Genomic DNA, 16463 nt, shown 5'->3' with positions numbered 1-16463 from the left:
ACATTTGGTGTTGTCAATGATCTTTATTCTAGCCATTCTAATAGGTATAGTGATATCTCATTGTCATTTTCATTTGCATTTCACTAATGCCTAGTGATGTTAAACATCTTTTCATGTGCTCATTTGCCATCTATACAACCTCTTCAATAAAAGTCTACATATTTTTCTCATTTTCCAATTGCATTGTTTGGTTTATTTATTGTTAAATTTTGGATTTTAAGAGCTTTTTATATATTCTAGATACAAGTCCCTTGTCAGGCATATGGTTTGAAAATATTTTCTTCCAGTCTGTAGCTTATTTTTTCACTCTCTTGATAAAAAGATGCTTTATAATTCACAGAAAGAAAGTTTTTGATGTTAATTAAATCCAATTTGTTAATATTTTTCTTTGAAGAATCATGTTTTTGTGTTACATTTACAAAGTCTTCACCTGGCCTTAAGAAAGGTCTCAAAATTTTTCTCCTATTTTTTTTTAACATTTTTACTTTTACATTTTACATGTAATTCTATGATCCATTATGAAGGAAATTTTGCATAAGGTGTTTTAGTTGAGGTATGTGTTTTTGTATAAGGTATGTGTTTCGTATAAGGTATGTGTTTTTACTTAGAAATATCCAATTTCTTTCACATTTGATCAATGACATCACTATTCACTGAGAAGTCACCCAGCCCTGTGAGTCCCCAGCTCTCCCTCATCCTTTCCTCCCCAACTCCCCTAGTCAGGGCTCACTGTCTCTGTCCTGTATTACCACACTAATTTTCAACACTCCCTCCCTTGCCAGCCTCTCTTACCTCAATCTGTCTTCCTCCATTCTGTCCCAGAATCACCTTCTTATAAAGAAGATGTCACTGTCCTTCTTAAACACCTTCTGTAGTGCTGACTAATGACACGCATGGCCCGAACAGTCCAGCCACAGTTTTCACTGTCTTCACCTCCACCCATTTTCTACCTCGTCGTGCTTCAGCCACACCAGACATGAAAAGACTTTCAGAGATGCTTCTGCAGATGCCATTTTTTTTTTCCCCACTCTTAAGTCTTTTTCCTGGGTTTCTCAACCCTAATTGGTAAGTCACCTTTTCTCTCAATCCTTTCCCACAAATGTGTGCCCCTCCCCACCTCTCCAGGAAGAGTTATTGCATCCTCATGAGACTCTCTTCCTCTCTGTTGCCTCTGTTTTTTCATCTTTAAAATGGGGCTAATAAAAAAAAAACTTATCTTGTAAGGTTGTTGTGAGAATTAAATGAATTAACACATGTGAAGCATAATAGAACATTCTGGATAAGTGCTCAACGGACTACTTATTGTTATTGTTATAACTATTATCTACCTTTCCTTATCTCATGTAATAGTTTAGCATAGATGTTTTTTCTATACTGATTACTTACTCCCCCACCAGGTTGTAAGATTTTCTATGGCATCTATTATTAATTCTATGATAGTACATTATAAGTCCTTGATAAATATTTGTTGAACTGAATTGACTATTTTAATTCAATTAATAATCCAATTCAATTTAAAAATTATTAACTGATTTTCCCCTTCAGTGAACATTATTTTATTGAACTAATTATTTTGACAATTGATAGATATCCCTCCGCTTCAACTTTTGTTTTATTGTACCAATACAAGCATGAAGGTTAAATGACTTGTCTTGCTAAAATAAAAGATAATCAGTATTTATTCATGATAGGAAATTAAGTTGCTTCTACTTAATGCTCTCAATAAGACAACACTCTTTTTTTAAAAAGCAAAAAATTGTGCTAGCCCTAGTAGACAGATACTACTGGACCTATCTTCACTTTCCATTAAAATCTTGCTTTTCCCTATTCTTAGAAGAAGTTGTATCAAGGACTAGTACAGAAGAGTTCAAAAAGTTGAAACACTGATAAAAAAAAAAAGTACAGAATTCTATTAGAGAAAAGTGATGAAAATGGGAGGATTTGGTGGAACACACTGAAAAAAATTACATGTTCACTTGTAGATGGTGGTCACACAAAAGTAAAAGTTTCTACAACAGCAATGGTATACTTTCCTCCCACTGAAGAACCTCAGAGTATATAATCAATTACTTAGGAAAAGAAATCTTAAAATCTCTTAAAAGCAGTGTTGGTAGCATTTTAGGTTGTTTCCTCCTGCCACAGAGCCTAGCTTGAATTTCAGGGTTCACCCTCCTCAGTCCTGGGAGTGAATCCTGATTGGCCCAAGCCATTCTCTATACCAATGTTTGGGTCAGGAAAGGACCTATGACATAGCTCTGGACTATGAAGCAGGAGAGAGAATCTACTGGGCAGTTTGTCTTGCTCTTTAAAAGAAAGTTGTGGGAGAAGAAGCCATTCCATTTTCCTGCCTCTGGACATTGTTTTATGAAGATGTATTCAGAGCTCTTAAAGTCGCCACACAACCATAAAAGTCAGCACTGAACATGGCAGAGCAGCAAGATAGAAAGAACTTGGGTCCTTAATGAAATCGCTGAGCCTCTAAAAAAAAACCCAGACTGCTCTGCCTCAGGATAGCTTGCTAAGCAAAATAGCAGACTTTCTGTTTCTGGCTTATAAAAATATCTTAACTGACATAGGACTGATAAGTGGGTCACGTCTCTAAGACTGCCTAACACACTGACTTTTATGGGAATCCACAGATTAGAGAGATAAAAGTGTATTCATACTTACAATGAATATTCTGGAAGAGAAACAGTCAGTATTGCTGTATAACTGGTGAGACAGAGCAGTACAGAGAGCACAGGCTCCAAAAGCAGGGAATCCCACCTTTGCAGCTCGCCCACTGTGTGGCCATAGGGGAGACACGTCATCTGACTGAACTCCAGTTCCTCCTCTGTAAAATGCCCTCAGTAATACCTACCTCACAGGTTTATAGTGGTAGTAAATGCAATAATGTAATAATAAATGGTCTGTCAAATAAGAACCAAAATAAATGTTAGTTTCTCTTCCCCTAATTAATCTCTGCCAAGATGAAACACTAACTCAGTTTATTACACTATTAATTCAGATACTTTCTTTCCAGCAGGAATTACTCTGACAGCAGGGCTAGTGCCATCAAGCGTAATTTCTACTAAAAAGGTTCAAATCTTAGCATTTCTACCGTGAAATCTAGTATGGTACAGAAGGGACCAGACACTGCCAACCCTAGAGAAAACTGATGTGATGATAACTACAGTGGAAGGGTTTATACTCCCTCGATTGCTTTATTCTCACATTTTAAAATGGATATGTGGGTGGAATTAATGGGCTCCAGTGGAAGTATGCTTATAGTAACTTTTCCTCCAAATTATTCCCACATTTTCTGTTACACTTCATCAAAAGCTAATCATATTATACTGATACCATTACCAACATCCCTAATGCAATTAAGACACTATCTTATGGATATAAGAAGTTGGCATTAATAAGAAGCACTTTATATCTTGGCGTAAAGGTTTTTGTAAAGGTATTCACCTTTTATAATAAATGAATAGAAGTCATGTTTACTTAAACAGTCACTGATCTATTTGCACCCTTCTACTCTTGTACTAATGGTAAGGATAAAATTGGCAAAATTTAACTGGAAGACAATTTGACATCAAAAGCCTTAAAAATGTTATTTACACTTTGACCTAGAAATTCTATGTTTGGCATTTATTTTAAAGAAGGAATTAAGCATTTCTACAATAATTTTTCAAAAAGAATTTTTCTTGCAGAAAGAAAAATGAAACTTAAGCACTCAACATTAGAAGATTTGTGAAATCATGAATTGTTCACTCTAAAGAATGCTATGCAACCACTGGAAATAAAGTTATTAAAAAAACATCTATTGATATGGGAAGATGTACATGATATATTGTTAGTAATTGAAGGGTCATAAACTGTATGTACAGTACTTTCATTTTTATGAAAATAAGTACATTTATTCATAAAAGTCTCAATAACTACAAACCAAAATAAATATGAACAATGCTTCTTTCTAGGGACTTTTATTTCTTCTGTTTTGATTCTGTACATTTTCTGCACTAAGCATAAATTAATTGTATAGTAAAGAAAAATAAGTTTTAAAAATTTAAAAGAAGAATTAGTAAAGTACTTTTAAGCTAAATAGCAAACAGATCATTTCATCACCAATTCTGTGAATTCTTAGCTTTGACTTTTCAAGTTTCCCCCAAAATTCTATTTAAGAAGTTGAAATTTAAGAAACTGAAGACAAACTCCCAGAGTAAGATCTTAGGGTTGCCTGCTTAGAGAGGTGATTGTCCTTGTGTTAAAGGACATGGTCATGTTGACCATGACCTGGAAAATTGGTTTGAAACTGGGAGTGGTTTCTTTAGTCAGAGATGCCCCAGCCTCTGCACTAAGGCTCAGGGAAGTTTTAGGAAACTTTGCTACCTGTTCTTAGTTCTTTTTGGTTCCAAGGAAGTTTCCTTCAAAAGAAAGAAATTGATTGGTCCTGCTGTCACCTCCAAGTAGACAAAAGCTTTGGTTGCCATCAGAGCTATGCTTGCTGCACTGACCCGAACTCGGACTTATTTATATCATTAATTACTATTGTACCTGTTGTGTATTGACCCTTTGCTAGATTCCATGCACTCGGTCAAGCACTTTTCATACATTATTTTATTTAAACTCTTTTAACATCAGCCCTGGGAGATTAATATTATCATTATCCCCATGAGGGAACAATTTGCCCAAGATTACATAGCCAGTAAGGAGTAGGGTCAAAATGAGAACTCAGCTCTATCTGCATTTTATTAGATGTCCCTTAACCATTTAAATGAGCATGTTTATAATTACATTGGGAAGAAAGTTTAATTGGCCATTCCTGGGTCTTCCTAAACCAGAGTAAAAGTGATTCCAAGAAAATAATAAACCAGCTTCACAACCACAGAAGTGATTCTTCTACACAGCTGTGCCCTTGGCTGCTAGTGGCAAGGACAGCCAAGATATAACCAATGGTCCTTGTGTGTTCAGCTACACACTGACTGGCTTAAACTTATTACTTAACCTCTCCAAACCTCAGGTCCTTATATAGAAAATGAGCTTTATCATACTTGTCCTAAATGCCTCATTTATGAGTACCACAGGAGACAATGTATGTGTAAGCACTTCTAAAAGTACAAGGGGCAAGGAATCTTGATTAACCCTACATGCAAATTACTTTTGCCTTCAAAATCCAAAAGCAGTGTAATTCTCCTATAGAATTTTGTAAAAGATTGAGAGAGAGGCTTCAGAAATACAGAAGAAACCTTAGTATGAAAAAAATCCCATGTGTAATGCTGCCCCGTGTTTAGCATTCAATTTATTAAGTCCTGAGGAAAAGTCATTTACTCAATGTTCCCTTCTCCCATCTAATGCTCTTTGATTTAATGTTTCCTCTCTAAGTGCATGAACTTTTGAACAACATGAATTTTTGCCACAGGACTTAAGACTCTCCTGTGACTTAAGGTTAGAGAATCTCCTTAGTCATTCGATTTCTGCTCCCTGAGAGCAAATTGGAGCTCTGGCAGTGAGTTCATACACATTCTATTTTAACTTAGGATGATACTTGGCTCAATAACTCAAAAATATTATACTAAGGTTTAGGGTTACACTTGTATAAAGGACTGATCTTTTTAAAAACTTATATCAATGGGTAGGGAAAAAAGGGATTTTTTAAACAATTTTTAAAATTGCAAAAGTATATCATGCCCATATTAAACAATTCAAATGGTACACATACAGTGCAAGGGAAAAGTACCCACTCAATGCCTATTTCCACTTTCCACTGGTGATATCAATGATTCCTTGTATATGTTTTGAGAATTTTCTGTGATTAAACAAGCAAATGAATATAAGTACATCTTTTTATTTTTTGACATAAACATTATTATTCATACTATAGTGATTTCTACGAAAAATGCTTGTCTTCTCCTAAAAGTATGCTTGTACAGTTTTTCAAATGTACTTATACAACTCTGTTTTAAAATCTTCTCTGCAGTATCCCATTGCATGGATATACCATAAATTATTTAAGTAATTTTTCTCTAGATGTATATTTTAGTTGTTTATAGATTTTAATATCATAAACAATGCTGCAACCAACTCCACCACATTTCTTTGCTCAATGATGTGAGCATATCTGTCAGCAAATTCTTAGAAGTAAAATTGATAAGTCAAAAGAAATGTGCATTTAAAATGTTGACAGATATTGCAAACTGCCATCTAAATGTGATAGTACTAATGTATTCTCCCCCCATGATTGGTATGAGAGGGCCTGACCTTCACCAACAATGGATATAGATGATACAAGAAACTATCAGGCTAAGGCACCTGACATCAATGATTTAGCAAACACTGAATTAAGTATTTTGAGGTCTTAGATACCAAGAAACTGGAAATGCTTGCCTTTACATGTACTGTAAATTCCTAGGCTCCTCACTCTGAAAAGAAACAAAGTTGAAATGAACTGGATCTCAAAAAGAAGGACTTCGCGCTCATGGAGTGCTTGCTGTGTGCCATGCACTGCTCTAAGTGCTTTACTTACATTCAGTCATGTCTTCCTCCTACCAATCCTATGAAGAAGGTGCTGTTGTCACTTCCATTTTATAGACAAGAAAACGAAGGCACAGAAAAGTTAAGGACATTTCCCAAGGTCTTTCAGCGGATAAGTGATAGAGCTCAGATTTGAACCTAGAACATTTGAACCCAGAGTCAGATACTTTTTAACACACATCTGCCTCTCTGCTCCTGTTGATGTGCTAAACACATTTATTAAACTCCTATTCTATGCCAGGAACAATACATGCACCCTCTTATCCTCATAGCAATCCAAAGCATTATCCCTGTTCCTCAGCGATATTGAAGTGGCTTGCCAAAGTGACAGAAGGAGGATTTGTACCCAGGAATGTCTGATTCTGAAGCCTGTATGCATTCTACCACATGATTTCTTCAGAATGGAGTGTATAAGGAAGCTACATGGGAGCCATCTCTGTCAATAAACAGAGCTTTCTGGGAGCTACATCACACCTAATTCTTCCTTTATCAGAGTTCTATAGAACTAGAATGTTTGTGTACTTTTAATCACAGGCATGTGGTCACATAGTGTCAATTTGCTGTCTCTCATAAAATGTGAGCTCCAATTGTCCAACTTGGACTAAAACTGAAGGCAGAATTAATTTCCAAATATCAAGAAATATTTAAGAAAAGTGACACAGTTGGGCACGGATGAGCAGGTCCCACAGTCAGGGACATACATCGCTAGAATACAGTGGCAATATATGTTTAATTTCAGTGAGCAACTCATGAGTCTATTAAAAAAAAAAAAAAGCCTGGGTACTGCTTCCTGAGTTTACAACTGTATTTCCTTACTGTATACAGAAAGGACCCGAGGGAGATAAGAGCAGCAGCAGGAAGGAGAGCTTCAGAGGTTTCCGGGTAGGAAAGCCCACCCACCACTACTCTGCTCACACCCACCATGTCCAGCACGGTGTATGAGTTCAGGCCCTGAATTCAAATCCGCTCTGCTACTTACCTGCTGTGTGACCGTGGACAAGTTACTGAACCTCTCTTACCAGTTTCCCCACCTTTAAAATGTGTAATAATCAACAGTATTTACCTCATCAGTCTGTCATGAAGATTAAATACTGTCCTGTCAGATAGATCACTGCCCTGAGGGTTGAGGGTAAAGAACAGAATCACAGAAGTCCACATAAATGGACCCTCTCTCTTTCATGTTACAGTTTCTTACCACTTCTTGTTTTAATGCAATTAGGAAAGCATACTGTCCTATATCTAAGTCTGAGACTGGGAAGAATATTTCTATTCATTTTCTTATGATAGCCTCATACTCTGGAAGTCAGAGTATATAAACCCTGTATCTCTGTGTCAGCCGCCCTAGTTACAAATGGGACATCAGATCTATGTTATTGCTGTTACAAAATACATGTTACCCAAGCTTATCTTTTGGTTACCACCACTGGTTAGGCATAAGCCTATTGTATGGTTGCTTAGTAGGCTTTGGAGGTTAATTTGATCACCTCCTAAAAGTTTACTTTTTTGGTACACTGTGGATGCTAATGCCCTATTACTACAAGTGTTTTCCTGCACTATACAGTAAAACAAGTCAGCCTGGAAGAATATGCAAATTTTTGCCATTATGTTGTTCAGTTTTAAGGGCAATTAAACATTTACTTTGAGCTCCTCACATTGCATTGCATATCCATAAAAAACTTACTATTCATTTCTATACCTAAAACTTATTTAGCATTAAGTCTTTGCCATTATTTCCTTTTCACTGAAAATTGGGTTTTCAATTATATATCACAATCCTATATACAATGTGAATCTTTATTTGCAAAGAAATTTAGCCTTTTTTCTGTTTTCATCAGATCAATTCCATCTGTCACTTTACTGCTTGGGCAGTGTGAGGCAGCTGTGTCAGGTTTTCTCCATGAGAAGATGTCTGTATCTCATGATATCGGTGTTGGCTCTTCTATCTACCACATGATCAAAGACCTTCTCTTCAATGAGCAGGGCCAGTCCTGCTGGGCTCTGCAAACCAGAATCAGGTCTATGTAAAACAAAGACATTGTCTCAAAAAATAAAGTATAATAAAATAATAATAATACCTCAAACTGGCTGTTAGAAATTGTGTGGATATGAAAAAAAAAAGTATTTTTACAGTTAAATTTGAAAAAAGGAACCTAAATTTTGTCAGAATTGTTGCTATCTATAAACATAACTTTTGTCTTCCATGCCTTAATTTTTTGTTCAAGGGATTATGAATTAAAAATAAGGCAAAACTTGAGGAATAAGGAGCACCTGAGATGTGGGAAAAATGAAAAATGAAAGATTTGTAGATCAAATGAAAGATTTGTATATCATTCATTTGGGGACATAAAGGAGACGGTTCGTCTGCACAGTTCTTGGACTCTTATCATCTTCCCTTAATAAGAGCCTCCTCCTGTCCATTCCTGGTTTCAATACACCAGCCCCCTGCCACCCAATTCAAACTTTTAGTCTCTTTTGAGTACTCTCTTCCCCTTACCCCCTCCCTTTAATCAGTTGTGAAATCCTCTTCTCCCTTACTTTATATTTTCTCATATCTTTCCCATTCTTTACACACCTAGTTCAAGATCTCATTTTCTCCTGCCTCTAATAGCAAAATAGCCTTCTCTCTTCATTCAGCGAAGCCTCTACGCCATGACCATATGCACCTTCCCACAAGACCATTTTGATCATGTCACTTTTCTACTCCAAAACCTTGAAAAGGAAACTTAAAACTCCATCACTACAGTTCTTTGACCAATTCTGATCTACTTTTCCAGACATGTTTCCCATTGACCTCCTATACATTTTCAAAACTGCAAAATTAAGGAGGCACTCACTCTCAGGTATCCACCCTGCATTTTCATGATCTTGAGAGTGGGGGCCTCCTTAAATTCTTCACCTTTGGTGCCTAGCTCACCCCATCCTGAGTTCCTGGAGTACATTTTCTAGAGCTATCAGGCAGCAAGGAGGTCCACCACTCAGATCTCTCTTCAGGAAAGAACTTGCTATTCAGGTGCAAAAAGTGCAATTAGCTGAGAGCTGCCAGCTACAGAATACTGAGAATCTGCCTTGACTTTTGAGCCATAGCCATGCCCTTCTGGGAACCCCTAGTCAGTGACTGAGCATGTTAAGAGTACTTAGGCCTGCACTGTACTCAGATCTGCACTGTGATCTGAAGCCTTTCCCAACACAATTTGGCTTCCTCCTCCGTTTATCTTTTCCCTCCAATAAACTACTTGTTTGGTAATCCTGTCTCAGTGTCTGTTCCCAGAGGACATAAATGACACATGTAGTCAGCAATTGGTCATACCAGTCTGGACCTGGAGTTAGAGGTAAAGTGATAAACTGAAATGGACTTCTCATGTAGTGGTTAGAAGGTTGGACTCCAGAGTTCGTGTTCAAATCTAAGCTCCACTACTTCTGACCTCGTATAACTTTAGAGAAACTATGTAACTTCTCAGTACCTCAGTTTCTTCACCTATAAAATGAGGATTTTAATATTAAGTGAGCACTATGTGAGATAATGCATTTAAAGTATTTAGTGCAGTACCTAGCTCATAGAAATGCTCAAGAAATATTCATTATTATGGTATAGATTTTGAAATGCCATTTACGGAAGTTGTTAAGTATCATAAAATAAATGTTCACTTTCTCAAAGAATTTTCCAAAGGATATAATAAGGCTCATGAGCATTAATTAAAAACATTTCAATCTCAACCCTGTAATTTTTTTTCATTCTCACTTCCTGTCATTCCCAATATGGCTCCTCTTCTCCACACAATGTTATCACCTTGTTGCCTCCTGTCCTGATTTGCTTCCTCCCATATTTCTTTTCCTTCCACCCAAAGGACCTATTCCTCTTCTTTCCATCAGTTTCTGCTAATAACTGCCTTCGAAACTTGGTTGAAAACTCGTCTTCTCCAGAGTTTCTCTGACCAGCCTTCACTACCCATGCCAACTGTGACCATCCCCTTCTCCTGGCAAACCTAATTTATCATTGTATCATTTTGAAACTAAGTGGAACAAAAAATAATCTAATTCTCAAACCATGTTGAAGGTATCTGCGCCTCCATAAACAATTGTTAGTGATAACATAGCAGGTACGGCCTCCCCAGTTTCTTTAAACAAGATTTCCCCTCCCCCACTCACCATTTTGCCTAAGGCTAAGAGATGGCTTGGCCCAGCAATGTTCAATAAATGCTTAAAGGATGAATGTTTTTAGCTGTGGATGCATGGTCAGTCTACAAATTATATTTTTTTATATTCTCTATTTGTGAGCCTTAAAAAATGAAATGTTTCATAAGACAATCTCAGTCACACAACGGGGAAACTATTTTATGGGGGAAGTGTTTTACAATCATTTTAGGTATTGTAGTTAATATAATTGTTTTATAAAATAAAAGCCTGGTCTATAATACATCTAAAAGCCAGTAGGAAATCATAATTAGAGACAGATGGCAAACATGGCATTCCTTCCTCTCACTATTTCGTACCTATGATATTCCCTACAAAATGACATTGAATGTTCCCCTGGTACCACACAGTGCCATACAAGCTCGGACTAATAAAACCTCTTTTTACACCTATGAAACACTTCAAAAAGAATAACCAACTTCAAAAGTAAGATGAAAGTGTTTTGTATGTGGTTAAGTGCAATGAATATTTTTACAAAGCTTAGTATTTGAGCATATCCATTAATGCATATTGCAATACATACCAAAAAAGTACTAAGAAGCTTCAACCATCCTGTACATTCAATTTGAAACCCTCATCAAGATATTCACATTCAAAGCCAAGATTCCTACATCAGCTAGGTCACAATCTTAGGTGTATTTAAATATTGTAAATGAACAGCACCTTTAAAAAAATCCATTACACACGAAGCAATACATGAGTATAACACTAATAGCCTATACAGGTTTTTAATGGCTCCTAATATAATATGCCCTTTCAAGGAAGCATTCGTACATATTGAAATACATTTTGACTGTACTACTTTGAGTAATTATAAATTGAACATGAATAATAAGCATTAAAAGTTATGTAATTTTTTTGAAATACACATAATCCTCTATAAGTATGCAGCTCTCTATAAGGGAAAAAATCTTAGACTTCGAACATTAAAAAGTAAAAGTAGTTTTCACACTGACTGTCAAGAATATATATTTTTATTGTTACAATTCAGTAAACTATTTTATCAAAGCTCACAACTGTCTCTAATTCAAGGCAAATCAAAATCAATTGTCTGTTATATAATTAATATCATGATGCAAAACTAATTAATAGCTAATATAAAATAATTAACTTATTTACTACCTCATTTTAAATAGTGAGGAACTATAATCAGATGGCATTAGTACTATCTAATCTGTTCCACTTACCAAGTTAACATTAAGATATTTCCCTTTTCAAATATAAATACCCACTGTGCATTTAGAATACCCAGTTATAAAAACCTGTTTTATTTAATGTCTCAGAAAACTGCTAGTTCAACCTACTTTTCTTTGTGAGTTCTGAGTTGCTACCTTATTTTCTCATCTTCACAATAATTAGTAATAATCTCAAAAAGCAAGAACATAATACAAAGTGCAAGAATTGTTATAAAAACAAGAAAGCAAATTTCTATTATACAAGTGAGCAATTCTCAAATAAGTTGTTTATTTAAAACATACAGCACATTATAGTCATAATTAGCTCCCAACCACAGTTAGATATACATACACATTTTTCAAAATAAATCTTTTAAATAAAGTAAAGTACTGCAAGCATCTTTTCAGCTTAAGGATTTGAAATAGCAATTAGATCTCAACCTTAAATCATTGGTCTCTATATAACTAGAAGAGCAAGTCCTAAGGATGTAAATCCCACCCAATGAGACAAGAGATGCTGAATGTATTATTAATTGCTAAGTAATTTCTTAATTTTAGACTGTAGCACCCGACACTGGCATATAAATAATGTGATTTATGAGCCTACACTCTCACGCTGTGTTACTGGAGTTCAATAAACACATGCACATCCTAAACGTACAGTGTGGATATGATTTCTACAAGCAAAGGAACATAGCAGGACTCGGCAACAGCAAGTCTACCCCATCTACTTGTTATTCAAACACTAGTATTTAGAATACCTAAAATGCCTGCTGAATACTGCAGCTCAACGTCCCCCTGGGGTTACTCCGAAGCAGAACCACATCTCCTCCCCTCCGTGATCACTGAGTTTTGAGAACACAGGTAACATGGGGTAGAAATTCTCTCGTGCAGCAACAAAATAACTCTTCTCTCTAAATTTTCAAAAACCAATACACCCTCCCCATAGACACAGACACATACACAATCACATTTTTTTTTTTTAAGAAAGAAAGGAGGGTTTTTCAAATAGGTACCTAAAACATGCCACTTGCATGGGGATAAAAAACTGTATTTTCTTCTACTTGCTGCTGTGTAAGATGTTTCTAGATCTGATTAGAAAACCTGGATGTACATAAAAAGTAGTGCTTTCATTGAGAGTCCTTTAGTGACATCTGCCTGCACAGACATATGTGTCCATAAATAATACATATTTATGCAAACATACCTACATTGACAAGGACACACACACACACATGCACACCTACACCAATAATTAAGCTTGCACTGTTCTACGAGTCCCCTTTGACATTTTCTAGCATGCATGTTATTCAGAAGACAGATTTTTAAAAAAATAATCAGCAGCTGCATATAATGCATGTCAAAGTGGCATGTTTAGAGGGGCAAATACATTACCAGACGCATTTTGAAGTTTCTGGAACACCTGCAGGCAGAAGGAGACTGCGAATTGGATGCTGGCACACAGTATTCCTCAGAACCACAGAGCTCCGTGTGACTGTGGGGGAATGTGAGGCGAGCGTGAGGCTGGAGACCTTTGAGTTGAGCTCACTCTAGACATCAGAAAGCCTCAAAGAGGAGAAAGAAAAAGGCAGCCCACAGACAGCTAGATGAGGAACTTCTGGCACCTCTCCAGCTCAGGAATGAATTCTCTGTAATTTGGAGACGTATAGTGATGGAAATGAGGAGAAACTTGGATTCGCGGGTGAATTTGCTCAGCCATGCAGAAATGCACAGGTAACAGTCTCTCAGCTCATTTTAAAACATTCATTCAGGAACAAGACTGAATCGAAAAATTAACAGACATCCTTTTTTGAAAAAATAAAAAAGCTACTCCAGCCAGCTTGCCAAGATGCCTTTACAAACTTCAAATGGATCATTCCATCAGCTATTTGTTGCAAATTTTATTAATCCCAGTGCAGAGGTAAACTGGAAAATCTAATTCCTTTTATGTAGAAAACTAGATTTATTGCTTCTTTTTATAATACACTTTAGTCATATAAATACACAGATTTACTTACAGAGTCCTCGTTTCTTGTGTAAAACCACTACTGTTTTGTCCAGATAAAATGCTAAAAGGCTTGTTCACAGCTTTTCAAGGAAGTGGAGAAAAATGTTTTAATACTCGAAAGCTGAGCTGAGTATTTAAATGTAGAGAGGCACATTAAGTGGCACATAGAGATATGGTTATACAAGAGTATTGAGCAAGCAGGTGGCTCAAGTCTATAAATATATACATAATTAAGGATAGGGAGAAAAGAGCTTTGGCAAATTAAGTTCTTACAGACAATAGCTGTGATTTTTTTTCTTTAGGCTTACAAATAAGGTAATAATTTCTGGGGGGCACATATGGACTTCACCTTGTCTGAAGAACTCCTCAGCTCACGAATATAAAGTGTAGTTGGAAGCATTGCACACTGGCAATATATTTTCAAATGTAATGAGGAGGACAATATTACTATGAAGAATGCTGTCATATTACATTTGCCCATGTGGCTTAACTACTCATCCAACCAGGCAAATGGCCATGTGTCTGGACTCAATAGCAAATGCAGTATCCCCATGAGGGCGGAGGTGGAAGGCCAACTTTGTTTGTTTTACTACACACACACCTTTGGGAGGGTCAGGATAAAATGCCTGGGCTGAGCGTGGGAGTGATTCTTTTCAAGGCCACATTTATCTATAATAAATTCAAAGTGTAATTAATAATGAACAATTAAGCTATTTATTATTTTAAATGTTGAGGTCAAGGGCAGAACAGTGTTTATGTTTCTTGATAGAAGGTCAATGGCGATTGTACTAAGACGGCTGGGCTCACCTTTAAACATGCTCAATAAACATGCACAGACTGAGCAGCTTCGAGGCCTCTTCACGTTCCAGTCCTTTTTGTCTAGAAAATTTTTTCCTTGCCCCTCCACTACCATCTGCTTTATACATTCATTCAACACGTATATAGTGAATTGGATACTCCACCTGATGCTGTGGAGAACACAAGGACACTTAGGCTGGGACCCTCCTTCAAGGAGCTTGCCATTGTCTTAAAATACCACAATGGCTGTCAGTAAGGGATGGGCACATCAGAATTACTTATGAATTCCCATGCCCGCCACCATCTCTTCTTCCATTTTGGATTCCCTTTCGGTGGGGGGAGGCAAGAAGAATTTGCACATGTTTTGAAGAGTCTCACAGGTAGTCAGTTCTAAGTCCCTTCCCCCACCCCTAGCATGAACGGCAATTCAAGAAGATTGTTATGAACCCTCTAGTAATTGAGAGGAGGGTGTCACATCTACCACTGTATGTAGATTCAAGCTACACAGCTACTCCGGCTGACCTGTGCATCTGTGTCTCTGCTGATCACCGCACCATGGAGAAGGCCCAGATTTCATCAGGCTTAGCACGAAGTCCCTGACTTTGACCCAGAGCCTGGGTCTGCAAGGTTCTGAATGGATTCGAAGTCAAAGGCAAAAGGCAGCCTTTTTGATTCACTCATCTAACCTGTCTGGGCTCTGTTTCTTTACCTGTAGAATGAGCACGCAGGGCTGGCTTTGAGTCTATGATTTCTCTGCCAAAACACATGAGTGTCCTCTCTGAGCCAGTTCTATGCTACACTGGCACCTATGTAAGCACAAGCCCAAGATCAGAACTCAGAATTCCCAACTTTACTATCTAACTGCTTAACGGTAGGCAGCAAATCAAATCTCACGAGGGTGACCCTTCAGCCTGAGAATCAGCATCATAGGCTTCTTCTCCACTTCTCCATGGTGGGGTGGGGCGTGTGTGGGTGGGAACCATTGAAGAATTCAGGGCATGAGGACATGAAAACAAGCACATTATCAGCCAACTGCTTCCATCCTTGGCTTCAGCAATGTCTCAGCTCCAGTCCTGAAAGATCCCCTAGTGTGTGTGACCAGTCTTCAAGTGGTCACACGGCCAGGAGCCAGGCTGCTACCCAGCCCCCCTCCCTCCATGGCTGATCCCCTTCAGATGACTATGAAGGCCTGAGGAGGTGGGTTTGAGGTTTCCAAGGCTCTAGTTCTAATCTCTGGTGGTAAAAGGGGGGTCTCCTGCCACTCCTCAGAGATATGAGAAGAATATGGCCACACCATCCTCAGATGGTCAGCCTTCCCACTCGACCCCTCCTTGGCTGTCAGCACAGGCTCATCCAGTGTCCTGCAAGCCCACCCATGGTGACAAGAAGAACTGCTCTGAGCTATTCTTTTTCTCCTCTACCACCACATATTTACCATGTTTGTTTGTTGCCTGTCTCCCTCAGAAGAAGGTAAGGTCTTCACTGTCAGTTCTCCAGCACCTAGGACAATACCTGACCCACAATGGTCCTCAACATATTGTTTACTGAATGAATAAATGAATGGATGAATGAATCTTTAATAAAAAAAAAAAAAGAAAGAAAGAAAAGCTCAGAGGGGAGAGCTCCCTCAGCCTTCCCCACTGATGGCTGTGCACTCAGTGCCACTGTCATTCACTCAGGAAGAATCCAACCTGGACAGATATCCTAAAGACAAAGTTCATGTCACCCACTAAAATATAAACCTTTTCATGTAACAACTCTACTCAAAAATGTAT

The 16463-nt window shown here is 37.5% G+C and overlaps 1 protein-coding gene across 1 annotated transcript in view; it reads right to left on the bottom strand.

Moving 5' to 3' along the window:
• LOC107512925 (schwannomin-interacting protein 1) overlaps positions 1-16463 on the bottom strand; it is a 774922-nt gene that overhangs the window by 610562 nt on the left and 147897 nt on the right. Inside the window, exon 2 of the mRNA XM_016148925.2 lies at positions 13278-13377. Within this exon, the coding sequence (XP_016004411.2) occupies positions 13278-13377 (100 nt within the window). The remainder of the gene's footprint in view (positions 1-13277; positions 13378-16463) is intronic.

This window comes from Rousettus aegyptiacus, unplaced genomic scaffold, assembly GCF_014176215.1.
Source record: "Rousettus aegyptiacus isolate mRouAeg1 unplaced genomic scaffold, mRouAeg1.p scaffold_m13_p_4, whole genome shotgun sequence".
Lineage (NCBI taxonomy): Eukaryota > Metazoa > Chordata > Mammalia > Chiroptera > Pteropodidae > Rousettus > Rousettus aegyptiacus.
The sequence above is the reverse complement of the archived record's forward strand: the minus strand, read 5'-3'. Positions and strand labels throughout refer to the sequence as shown.